Raw genomic sequence first — 12818 nt, forward strand, 5'->3', positions numbered from 1 at the left:
AACATCAAAAACTCTGCGCTAAAAAGTGAATCAAAGGGTCATGGAACCTTTCATGCAGCTTTTTAGACAGCGGTAAGGAACTGGTTTTGCCTAACAGCTGCAACAAAAAACTGTGTAATGAAAAAAAGAGTTGTGGGAGGAAAGGTATCATTTATAAAGTCAGTCTCAAATTTTGGCAGCCTCGCACACCTTTGCCAGGAATACTGGTCAGCATTTTGCTAGACTATAAGCACATGACTATAGAGCTAAATTTTATATTTGAACAAATGCAAGTCAAACAGATTTCTGAAAAACCAGAACAGTATAAACAGTTTATTCTATGTGGTTGTCATACAGTTGAGAAGTTGCTTTCCGCTGAAAGTTATATGTGGACATGTACACAGAATGCCAGGTAACCACTAAAAAGCTGATTGAAAAGAAGTATAGTGATATAAGGTATGGAATTTGAAGGGGGGGGCAGGGAAATACAGCCAAACAATACTGTATTCCAAGCCTTAACAATAACTTAATGTAAGGGATAACAATGGACCATCAGTGGAAGTTTAATTATTCATCTCCAAAACAAATCTGGGATTGAGCCAACGTCCTTCCTCTTTGGACTCTGAAGCAGTCACATTCCTCTCTAGGGCCACTGGCAATATGTGAACGTTGGGGCCAGTAAAGGCAGAGATACAGGGGTGAGTAATGGCTGTGTAAGACTCGTTTCTGAAGTGAATGCACACAGACTGCCCGTGTGATGTTCGCTCTTTGAGCATGTTTCTTGGTGAACTAACTGCACCTTCATGGCTTTGAAACTGTCACTGGAGATGAATATGGCTGTGAAGCAGAGGAAGAGCCTTTACTCCTAGAGAAGTAATATCTAATAAAGAATGTCAAGGAAATGCTGTCAAGTGTCAACGAATGCTAGACAATATGTCCACTAACAGATTCAGCAAGGAAGGGGGCAGAATGCTCTGAATACTATTTTCTTTGTTTCAGGTTTTCTGTTTCACAGAACTGCTGACAGTGTCAGTATACAAGTGAATGTCTTCCTAGAGAAGGGACAAAACAGCCTCCTTGTAAACACGCTTCCTTTCCTGGAAGGTGAAAGCCTTCCTAAGCCTGTCCTAACACACCAACTTTCACAATGTTCAGCCAAGGAAGCAGGTTATCACTTGTTTGGAACATTGTAATGTTTTTTTATATTCTCACTTTTGATGCTTTCTGAGTCACCTCCATTTATCTGAAATTCCAGTCACCTCTCCCACAGATGTGGCATATACAGGTAAGCCGATGCTGTCAACAGAAGACTAGCACCTGGTTCTAACAAATTCTGACAGGCACACTGAATCACACTTGCCTGTCATTATCAGCTAAATGATTAAGTCCTCAGTGTGGAATGAGTACTTGGATGACAGAAAAGTCAGAGAAACCAGGTTTTTAGCTGGACTGTGGCATCTGCGCCTTGCCTTGCTTCCTTGCTTTGCATTCATCAAGATATTTACAGGATCATTTCAGTACTAGATTTTGAAAATAATAAGACATACTCCAAAAGGATACATAAGGGTGGGGATACCCCGTGTTGCCAGGTACTTTCGGATGAGCCGCTCAGTACCATACCAGTTGAAACCTTTTGTTGCATACCCGATACGTGGAAGATGCACTGTTGCTGAGAAGGAGAGAATGGAGAGTGCACACTCTTGAGGACAAGATACACATACAGAAAGCAATCTAGGTAAGGACTTCAAGCTACCCATCAAGAACAGAAGAAAGATTTTGGAGCAACATATCTGCTATGGAGATCTCAATCCTACTTTACTTCAGAAAAAAACAGTAGAAGAGAGGTGGAAATTGGTCATCATCTTTAGGAGCAATCACACATGTAAGGATTCACTGTTCTACTGCACAGACACTTACCATTCCTTTTCTTGGCTGCCAAATAAATCTTCTTCAGGCCCTTTTCTAAAGCAGACAGCTTAATGCCAGACAAGTTGTTGGACCGATCCCGGTGCTGAGCTACAATCAAGGCCAACTAAGGGGAAAACACACAAAAAATTGAAATGGAGTCCATATACAGCACTAAGAGACACAGTGACAGCTGCTGGAAAACCGCATTACTAACTTATAGCTTTAATAAATGAGGAAAAGAACTCCTTTTCTCTGATATTTAACTGCAACTTGGTCATGTTCAGTAGTCAGTGCCATTATTATTGGGAAAAAACCATAAGGTTCATGTCACACAATGTCAAAAACATATGGACAGAGCAAGAAAAAAAAAGAGCTTCGCATTCTCACCAAGTCTCGTCCTTTTTTCCTTGATTTTTTATCATCAATAGGGAATAACAGGGTTCCTCCTAACTCCAGGTCTGTCCAGAAAACAAGAACAGGACAATAAGAAAAAATCAGTCCTGAAACAAGAGGAAAGCATCTCCCAAGAAATTAAAAAAATCAACAGGTCCCCCTTACTGCAAGGTGTGCAGTCCACACCAGCTGCAGTTAGCTCAAAACTGCTAATACATGCTCAAGAAAAGATTAGTGCCGGGAGGGAAGCAAAGGCTCAGCCGAGTACTGCCTGAGGTGGCTTTCATCCTTCTTGAAAGCACTGTGACAGAAGATGCAGTGCTCTGTCTTATACAGTGAAAAACCTGTGAATAATGTACAAGTTTGGCGTTTTTTTCCCTTTTTTATGACTTGCAACTTGGATTGGAATGATTAGTCCACACACAGAGTTCTCACACTCCAAACAAGTCAAGCTGAAGTACCCACTGAATTACTACTTTCAGAGCTAGGGATGCACATATCTAGGAAGAAACATGAGTATCGAGGTGTCCAAGTACCTCACTCCTGCAACATAAGTGTGATTTAAGTTCTTTCAAGTATCTTGGCCTAAGGTCATGTTTTAATCTCTTACCTTTCATCTTTCCTGCCATCTCATATATTTTCCTTGGCTGATCAGAACGAGCTTCCAGAGCAGTAAATAAACCACCCCTTCCCCAGCGGCCAGAGTCATCTAGAATGAAGTGACAAGTTAGACTCCTTTTAGAAGTGAGCCTGAAGACCATCCCTGCAGGAAAGGCACCTGCTCTATACATGAGACAAATGATTATCAAAAACAGATATAGGAACCACATATGAACTGAAGTCAACCACTATTCAAGGGACCATCCTAAAGGATAAACCTCAGCCCTTGAGAAAAACATACTTGTAACAGTTCTCTGAAAAACTGCAGGAAGAATTCCTTCTTACTGTCCACTGAGAATGCTCAAACAAGCACTAACCATGGCACTGAGCATATAAACCTGACAGCATCCTTACATACATACCTATAGGTGCATAGAGCATATATGTACTATGACTCCAGCTTGGTGCCTTGGACTTCCCACAACATGATGTTTGGTATTTGCAGCCTTTCACTTTTACTTGGCATTTCCACTTTAAACATGAGGTTTCATGCAGAGTTTAACATAAGCCAAAGCAGATTAAAGTGTTCTGCTATAGCCCTGGTCAGAGAGTAGCTCCAACACTGCTTCAGGAGAAAGTCTGTAATGTGACTTTCTCTCCCTCAGCTTTAGTGTCTTAACAGAGGTCCTGAAGTTAGGAGACCAGCCTAGAGCCTCTGTACTGTCAGTGCTGAGAGACAAGCACTGAGAAACTCTGACCTTAGCCTCTGAAAGTGCCTGTCTCTCTCTGCTGACTGGATAAAGTAGACGATTTTCAGTATCTGAGTTTGAACCCTACAGCTTCCACAGAATAAACAAAAGGCCCTGCTCTCAGGAGGAACTGCTGTCACTTAGCCACAGATATAAAATTTCAAGCCATACAGGCACTTTTCAAGAGGCTCACTCATAAATCCAGAGAGGGGATGCAAAGATCCATGCACACCTTGCTACTACTTGTGTGGGTTATACATGATAGAGTAGAGGCTGTATTGCCTCTGGACCACTTGAGATTACATCAGACTCAAATCCAAATGATTTCAGTGTGCATGGGAATCAGAAACTATTGAGTTAGTAGGGACAATTCACTCCCTTGTCCACCTCACCCAACAGCATTCCTGTTTTTCATAAGTCCCACCTAGGCAATGGACAATGATGGCATCTTCCTCTTCTGCTTGGGGGTGGGTTACATCTCCCATGACGTACTTGATATTGTTCTGGTCTGCATCTTTGTAATCTAAATCCACATCCAGCCCAACCTCATCCTCCTCAAACTCTTCCTCAGAGCCACTGTCTTCTGAAGGAAGGCAGGTAGACGTGTAATGATTTGCCTCCCACCAGGCCATCCTGAAACAAAAACAAGAGAAGAGGATGTTAAATGAAAATCAAAGGTGGGGGGGCACACACCTTGGTTTAATTCATTGCAGTGAAACACAGGAGACCTAGAACTGCATTCCCTCTACTCTCTCCCCCATTTTAGGCCAGAACAACATTTACCACGGTTCTTATCCATGATATTAGGAGTCACATGCCAAGGTGATAAGCCAATTGCAGGCATGGCAAAAGTGAGCATATGACAAAGGGCAAGGAGCTACTTTAGAGTGGTGGAAAGGAAGAACACCTGGGAAACAAGGAGGAGAAAGTTAAGACGTGCAAGAGAGTCACAGATATCAGAACAATACATAGGGGCCAACTGTGACATTTCAGAAAGCTTCTCCCAAAGGGTCATTGTACAGTCAGATATTTGGGTCTTATTCAGGCCACTCTATGACTCAAATTAGATGTAAAGTCAGGAAGGCTATTCAGGGGAAAAGAACCCTTCCTAGGGACTCAAACCATTTTTTCATCTTCATATCCCCACGTTATGCAGTTCAATCATACACATAGAAATATCCTAATATATGAAGTTAACTCTTTCATGAGGGTGGCCTGCAACCATTCTGTCATCTCCTCCTCCCCTCATCCCCATTCCACCTGCAAGAGTGGATACAGAGCACGACTTATTTTCATCAATCAGACACACATTTCTAGACTATAGCACAACAGACATCAGTTTACAAGTAGTACAAACCATACTTTTTCTTGTGCTCTGCCTCCGCTTTTGCTGCCTTCTTTTCCTCCATGAGCTTTGCTCTCTTTGCTGCTGCTTCTTGGCGCTTTTTCGTCCTTGCCTCCAGCTCCTCTGCACTAAACAAGTGCTTCCTCCTGGCTGACTGTTCCCGAAGGCCTGTGAGAAGGGCCTGGAGAAAGAAAGTAGCATCACAGAAACAAACTGCTCATCTTAAAGCCATGCCTGGTGCCGGCCTTAACGTCTGTACTTTCCCATTTGTTTTCTTGCCCACAAGTCTTAATCATCAGATCCCAATTGCCACATAACACGTGGGTTTGTGACCTGAGTTATCAGGATTGCTGAATTCTCGAGCCCTCAGATTCCAGAGCCAACTTTACTACATTGGCATCCAAATCTTTTAACGTGCCTCCTGCAAGCTTCAGGTAAAGAAAGGAAACTGTCTTTTTCATTTTCCACAAGCAAATGAAAGAGCATCATGCACCTTGTCATGTCTTCTGTCTTACATTTGTTTTGTTCCGGAGAGCTCTCCCTTCCTTACTGGTCTCTTCAAACAGTGTTTTCTGAAGATCCAAAAGCTGATCAAATGCTTTTTTGTCTTCTCTGCTGGGTTCTTTTGAATAATCTTTGCCTTCATACACGTACATGTGATCTTTAAAAAATAATTAAAAAGCGTAAAAAGGAACTAAAACCTGCTAACACCTAAAATGTACAGCAAGATAAACAAAATTTGGCTCCTCTATGACATTCTACCTTCAGCAGGAAAAGATCTTCACTCTCAAAATTTTTTGTATGACCAGTGTCAGCATCATGTAGAAATAAGAGAATCAAGATTTGCTTCCTTAGACCAAAGCTTTTAAGACATTTATGCTGTCAAAGAACCTTTCTTCCTTTTTTGTCAATTAATTATCTTAAGTTGTGGCTCTATTGCTGTTCTCTTTGGTCATTCCATCTCTGCCTGGAGCAAATCCATTTAGCTCTGCTATCTAGTTACAGGCAACTCTTGTAAAGGGACAGCAAACTTCTGCTTTTGAGCTCCCAAACAAAATGAAAGCACAGAACTCTGGCAGAGTTGCTGCTCATCAGGTGAGTTATTTTCTCAATACCTATTACACAGTGTGGCACCACTGCTCCTCTTTTAAGTTACCACCAGAAAATACCACTCGTTGCTAACTCCCAGCAAATAATTACTTGTTGCTGGCAACTGCTGCAGCATGGACTGTACCTAACCTGCAAGGCCACATTTCTACTTCAGTCACAGATATATACTTAAGTGCTACTGTGTACCCAGACAGAAATTCTGTCTTTCTCACTGGGACACTAGAAGAGCAAAGTATTCTTAGAATTTATTTTCATATAGTATGGGGCTATGAAAAATGAACCAAAATTGTGTGACATTTGGACAAGAAAGCAGAGTTCTGAAGATAGAATAGGTTTGTTCTAGTTGTTTAGACACCATGACTCTGCATTTCTTATCTCATATTTTGAAATTTTTTAAGGTCCTTTCAGCTTGTGATTTTCATGGCCAATAATCTTTTTGTTTGGGGATAAATACAAAACACCTGCTACACAGCCTCTCCTTAAGTTACTGTTATATCTCTAAAACTGCATATCTATCTTAATGTTTCTCTGTGGGAAAAGCAGTAGCTGGAATATGAATATTTCCCCTTTTCTCATGAATTTCCATCTGAGGTCTTAAAACATTCATAGGAAGGAATTCAACTCCCTGCCACCAAAACTGGGCAATAATTGTTAACATTATCTTACAAACAGGCAAATAAGGACACAAAAAAGAAGAAAAAAAAACAATAAAGACTCAGAAATAAAGTTTGTGGATAGGCCACAAACAAAATCCAAATCACTTACTTACAATTCTGCTTTTCTTCTTGTCTGAAAAATGCCACTCCTACCTGGGAAGCCTTCTCTACTACTAACATCCAAATGTTGTAGCTATTTAGAGTGTTAACTTACTCTCTGTATTCTCTTCTTCATTCTCTTCTTTACGTGGCAGCACAATGTCCATTACCCAGTTCCCTCCTTTTGTCTCTCCAAGGATGTTTTCCAGCTCCACATCCTGTATAGTACTCCCCTCAGAGGAGAGCAATTTATCCAAGCCAAATTTCAAGATTTCACTCAGCTTTAACAAACAGAAGGGGAAGTTCAGTATTATTATCTTGTAATTCCTTGTCAATCCCAGTGTCTTGAACTTCTCAGGCTTAAATGCAAAGCATGTAGGAGTGGAGAAACCTAAGCTTTAAGTCTACCTGTCAAAATACTAATGCTTTAACATGTCTGGTTCTCCCAAAGCTTGATGGGACAAGCCCCTACAATGTATCTCTCTCAATCATAACTTAATCAGACTTGAATGGTCATTTTTCTTCAGGGCTAAACGACAGAACAGAACTCTACTGACTGCAGTCAAGCAGCTTTCTTCATAGCCAGAAAGACTTGGGTTTGCCCCAACCCTTCTAAAACAAAAGTTCAAATATCACAAAAATCCATGGGGAGAAAAATTTCAGCATGGAATTTCCTATGGGCTCTGTTCCATTTCTCCCACAGAAACTATAATTGCTGAGATACATGATGATGGGGCAGTGAGGGGAGGTGGAGGGGGAAAGGATACACTAAATGCAAATCTCTCCCAGGTTTAGCTGCTCACAGGGGATATATTCCCTTAAATGTCACTTTGCCTGAGGTTTTCGACCCAAGTTCTCAGCACAAACCTCAGCTTTCAGGTCAGAATTATAAATCATGCCCTGACTCATGAGGCCAAGAGGCCAACAGAAGGTTGACTGAATTTCAGACTAACAACCAAAAGCTGACTAGGTACTTGTTATCAACTCTGTTTGCCAGAGAAAAGCACTAGAGACAGATCAGTTCTAGAAACAATGAATCAGCTTCCACTTCAGACTTAGTATAATTAAAAACAAGTAAGACAAGGAAACATTCTGTCTTCCCCTCTTCTCCAAGAAAAGACATCCTTTTCCAACAACGGATGTGCCTCAAAAATTGCAAAAATTGTCTTCAAACATCAGATCTTGTCTGGACCCAGGATGTCATTTTGGTTCTTACATACAAAAGCTGTCATGTCAATGCCCAGCTGTTTGGATAGGGTCATATCAGATGTAAATACAGAAACATGCTGGGACATTTCTAAGGTCGCTACTGGAGTCTAGATAACGGTATGGCTCTAGTTTACCTGTAATTCTGCTGCTCCTTGAGGCTTGGGTGCTCCCAGAGCAAACTGACCCCCTTCTACAACAGCGTTTGTCAGACGGAGTTTAGAAGCAGCTCTTCGGTAGATTAGTTCTTCAATTGTATCTCGCCCAATCAAGCGGATAATTTTCACAGGCCTGAAAAAGTTTATGAAAATTCTTATTGTTTACTTTTTTTGGAGGTGCACTAAGCTATTTCCTTGCATGGAGCACTATTTCATCACCCACTCCCTTGGTAGGTTAAAAACAGCAAGAACAAAATTAACAAAAATAATCAGCAGAAATATAATGCTGATACAATTGTTTCTTGACATGGGAGAAATGCTCACTGCAAAAGTGCAGGCAAGCCTCCAGCCTCCATTTCCTACTCCAAATTTACAAAGCTCCCACCCTAGACACATGACGAGAACGAGGCTGCATGAGGCTGCAACTGAAAAATGAAGATATACAATCCTCTCTGCTCTCCTTTGATCTTCAGTCTATTGTATGTTAACCTTCCACTGACAAGGGATAGGGAAAGTAATACTGAGAGACCAAGAGAGTCAGCAACCAAACTAGAAGTAGTGACGTTTCTCACTTGTGCTGCCCAATTCGGTGAGCTCTTGCTATTGCTTGCAAGTCATTTTGCGGGTTAAAATCACTATCAGTAAAAATAACTGTATCTGCTGCTGTCAGATTCATGCCAACTCCACCTACAAACAAAAGAAGATGGTCACAAAATATGTTAGCAAAATTAAGGAGAATTTATGCTATGCAAAGTTCTGTCAGATCTGATCAACTGTTATCTAATTCAATCCATCTCTCAACCCCAAATCTAAGTCTCATAAGGATCTAAAAGGATGGGTAAGCCTTCCATTTCCAGCTTCCAGTTTTCTGCAACAGCCCAAAACCACACTGTACTGTGCAATATAATCAAATGTAATCAAAAAAGATAGAGTGCAAGTGAATCAATGCAAAGGGTCAAGACCGTCAAGACTGAAGAACACAGACATATTCTTCCGCTGGCAGGCAGATTATCCCAGCAAGGACAGGCTTCCCTGAGGCCACAAGGGACTGCCCAAGTTGTGACTTGGCTGCATCTCAGAAGTAGCTGGTAAATACACCACTGAAACACTGGCAAACACCAGGTCCAAATACACAATAACTAGAGCCTAAGTATTTATATGACTTAGAGGTTTTGAGGTTAGAGCTTGGGCTTTCATGGAATGAAAAGAAAAAAAACCCACAGTGAATTCTACATTTTTAAATACCTACTATTGTGGTCACATATTGTAGCTAAAGAGGGGACAGCCTGCTGCCTTACATTTTTCCCAGCTCATGGTAAGACATCTTCACTGTAATCAGAACATCCCTGCAAGTGAACACAGTCATGCACCAGATAACTTCTGTCCATAATGTAACAGCAATGTGTAACTGTTAGCACACCTATTCCCAGCTGAATACAAGATGCTTTGGCCAGACATGGCAATGTGCAGTCTGGCTGACACGGGCAGGGAGAGTTCAGGCACTGTGGTGAGAGACACACATACTCCCAACATCTAGCATTAGGTGCTTCTCTTCGGTCTCCCTATGTATACTCTCAATGCACTGTGGTAATATTGGAGCCAGGCTCATCCACAAAAGTCTAAGCAGAAGCCCAAAGGAAGACTTAGTTCCAGTTGGATGTTTGAGATCAAGCAGTGTGGATGCCTTCTCTGGAGACAAGCAGAAGAAGCCTGGCTCTGCGCTTGCTTGAACAGAGAGACAGTGAACTTTGAAACGGTGTAGAAGACCCTGATCTGCCCAAGGACCAAAGAGGGGAGGAAGCAGTTCCACAGAGATCTTTGCAATCTCAGGATAGCAAAAGGCTCTTGTTTGAGTCTGCCTGCCAGCTAGACAGCATGTCCATGTTCAGCAAACTTGAGAAGCAATTCCACCAGCTTACTTAAAGGAAGTCTGTTCCTGCCTAAGTTCTGGCGCTTGCAGAAATAAAATGCTAGGGAGATTCCTTAAGCTCAAACTGGCACAGAGACAGTCATTATGGGACTTGGAATAACATAAACTCAAGAGGCTGCAATATGAAAAGTATCTTGGCATCAGCTGCCAAAAAGAAAGCACAGAAACCAGATGTCCTGGATGAGAGACCCAAGTTCAGGATATGTCCCGTCTCCCTCAAAAATCCCCCACATGAACAGACTCTGTAGGATTCAGAACTCCCTGAAATCTTGCCAGAGAGAGAAAAGGTAGAGTGCAGAAGCAAGATGGTTTGTTTGTCTCTCCTTACTTACCTGCTCTGGTGCTCAACAGGAAGATAAAGATGGGCTGTTGACCAAAGTTCTTAATGGCAAGGTGTCTCTCCTCACCCCTAACAGAGCCGTCCAGCCGCTCGTAGCTGTAGCCTTTTCAAACAAGCAACATGGATATTTCTGAAATTCCTTCTATGCTCTTACTCTCTTACCTCATTCTCTATTGTCTCACTGCTGTTCTGAATCGTTTCACGCCAAGTCCTCCTGCCTTGGTTCTCATTTTATTGCCTTCTCATTAAAACTCCATTTTTTTCCAGTTAAACCTGGTATAAATTGAAGTAGTGACCCTGACTTCCAGATTGACTGGTAATTTAGCTGAGTCTGAAGCAGAGACTCTCAGCATTTAATTTACTGCTTGGAAACACAACAGGAAAATTCAGAGCCCAAGTAAAAGAACATTAGCAAACAGTCCCATTTCATACTATGCTGTGCTGGCTGTTGGCCCCACAAAACAGGCCAACAACCATCAGATCCTTCTTATCCAAACTCCCACGACCTTCAATGTGTGCTTTCCTGTTAGCAAGCAGTATGGGATATGGCACTACATTTGGCTTTATCCTACATTATTAGTCATCCAAAACCATAAACACCAAACAAAAGCCTCTTTCATGGGAAATCCTAAGTAGGCATGAAGCCATGTGGATTGAAACAAAAGAAAATGTCCCAAGAACACATTGCTAATCTTGCCAAAAATGGTCTGATCCAACCTGCCCTCACAGACATGTTGGGGCCCCACTGTCAACAACTGTTTTAATCAAAAACTAATTTCCTGGTACAAATGTAGCTCAATTTGTGTTTTATGCTGGACAAACTGAATCCAGAGGAAGCCTATTGCCTTTACTGCAATTACTTAAGGACTCAGGTACACAATTGAACACAGGTATATAATGAAACATCGCTACCCTGCCATTTGTTAGCTCCATTTTACTGAGGAACAGCATTTAACTATCAGCTCATTTCAAGCAGCAACACAGCAAAAACCTGAATTCAAGATCCTTCGACTCACAGAGATACTCACAGAGCAAGAATATGGTTTCTAACTACTGAGAAGCAATAAATCCTCATCACATTTCTTTCTCCGTCCTGGGCATATCGATCAAAATCAGAGGAACAATATATGACAGATATATAAGATAAGCCCTCTCCTATCAAAGTGTGCAGAACATACCTCTGTAGTCCATGTAGTCTTGGAGGATATCAAGCAGTTGAGTCATCTGAGAAAAGAGCAAGACACGGTGGCCACTGGAAGAAGAACATGAGACACTCAACATACTGTGACAGCATTTCACAGTGTGGTAGAGGGGTTACAAGAGCTTAACCAGTCACTGTTAGTCACTGTTACACAGCAAGGCCTCACCACCTCTGCACACTCAGCCTCCCAGAATCATGGCCCATTCCCTCACCACATTTTCAGCCCCACATCCAAGTGCAATCAGTGAGCTCCATCTGCCATCATCAGTTGCCCTGTCTAGAGTGTTGAATCACAGACAAGTAACAAGGCCCTGGCACAGCTCTGCTTCTGGCTGGATACACCCTGGTGAAGATCCAAAGGAGTCTGAGTAAAAGGATCCTCAGCTTCAACTTAGCATGACAAAGTCTTCCTCACCACATGACTGCTCTCAAATCACACACTACAATGAATCTGAAATGCTGGGAAAATGCGATATCAGCATCTCTGTGACAGTAAAGCATTTTCTCCTCCAGTGAATGACCCTCAAAGATTAAACTACATACAAATGTTTGCGAGAAATCAACTCTTCTCCCTCCCAGCCCTACACCTCAGACTGTGTTTAAATGAGACTTCACTGTAGAGCAGAACATGGGCATTTTCAAGTCCAGAACCTGCACAGGGCTGGTACTGTGGCAAAGACATTCAAGGCTGAGGCACCCACTCACAAGGTGATATACAGCAGAAGGACAAAGACCTTCACAACCACAACAGAACTTGCCCAGGTCTGTTGGAGCTCTGTCCCTTGGAAGTAGTCAAAGGGAAATCACAGCCCAGTTAAGAGAGAAGATAGAATTTATATCATGCAGGAGGCATTGTTTCACAGACTGCCCAAGAATGCAAATCACAGTTTGATTTGCCACCCATCTAAGAGGTGGAGGAAAACACACAAAGTCTTTGGGTTCCATGTTCTGAACTCACCAGAGTGCAACATAAGGACTTCTGAATGTCAATCCCAAAGCTGAAGTTTCAGCTTATTCTTGTGTTTTTGTTTTTCACATTTGCTATGGATTCTGCCTTCTGGTATAACACAAGCATGCCAGCACAAAGGAACTCAACCGATGCATTGGAAAGCACTCTCGGGAAATCCACAGTCAAACCAGAAAT

The 12818-nt window shown here is 42.0% G+C and overlaps 1 protein-coding gene across 3 annotated transcripts in view; it reads right to left on the reverse strand.

Annotated features, from left to right (window-relative positions):
- The window catches only part of CHD1L (chromodomain helicase DNA binding protein 1 like), a 23386-nt gene continuing 10568 nt past the window's right edge, over positions 1 to 12818 (reverse strand). For 2 of the 3 annotated variants that reach the window (XM_051779633.1, XM_051779632.1), the window contains 13 exons: positions 11652 to 11725; positions 10466 to 10576; positions 8776 to 8890; positions 8183 to 8336; positions 6955 to 7120; positions 5490 to 5635; positions 4992 to 5155; positions 4054 to 4262; positions 2891 to 2989; positions 2275 to 2345; positions 1897 to 2011; positions 1540 to 1648; positions 1 to 859 (listed from right to left, as the gene is read on the reverse strand). In XM_051779633.1, coding sequence (XP_051635593.1) covers positions 781 to 859; positions 1540 to 1648; positions 1897 to 2011; positions 2275 to 2345; positions 2891 to 2989; positions 4054 to 4262; positions 4992 to 5155; positions 5490 to 5635; positions 6955 to 7120; positions 8183 to 8336; positions 8776 to 8890; positions 10466 to 10576; positions 11652 to 11725 — 1612 coding nt within the window. In that variant the 3' untranslated portion in view covers positions 1 to 780. The remainder of the gene's footprint in view (positions 860 to 1539; positions 1649 to 1896; positions 2012 to 2274; positions 2346 to 2890; positions 2990 to 4053; positions 4263 to 4991; positions 5156 to 5489; positions 5636 to 6954; positions 7121 to 8182; positions 8337 to 8775; positions 8891 to 10465; positions 10577 to 11651; positions 11726 to 12818) is intronic. The other variant, XM_051779634.1, reaches the window with a different exon arrangement.

Source organism: Manacus candei, unplaced genomic scaffold (assembly GCF_025592945.1).
Source record: "Manacus candei isolate 608988 ecotype Guabito, Panama unplaced genomic scaffold, ASM2559294v1 h1tg000014l, whole genome shotgun sequence".
NCBI classification, from domain to species: Eukaryota; Metazoa; Chordata; class Aves; order Passeriformes; family Pipridae; genus Manacus; species Manacus candei.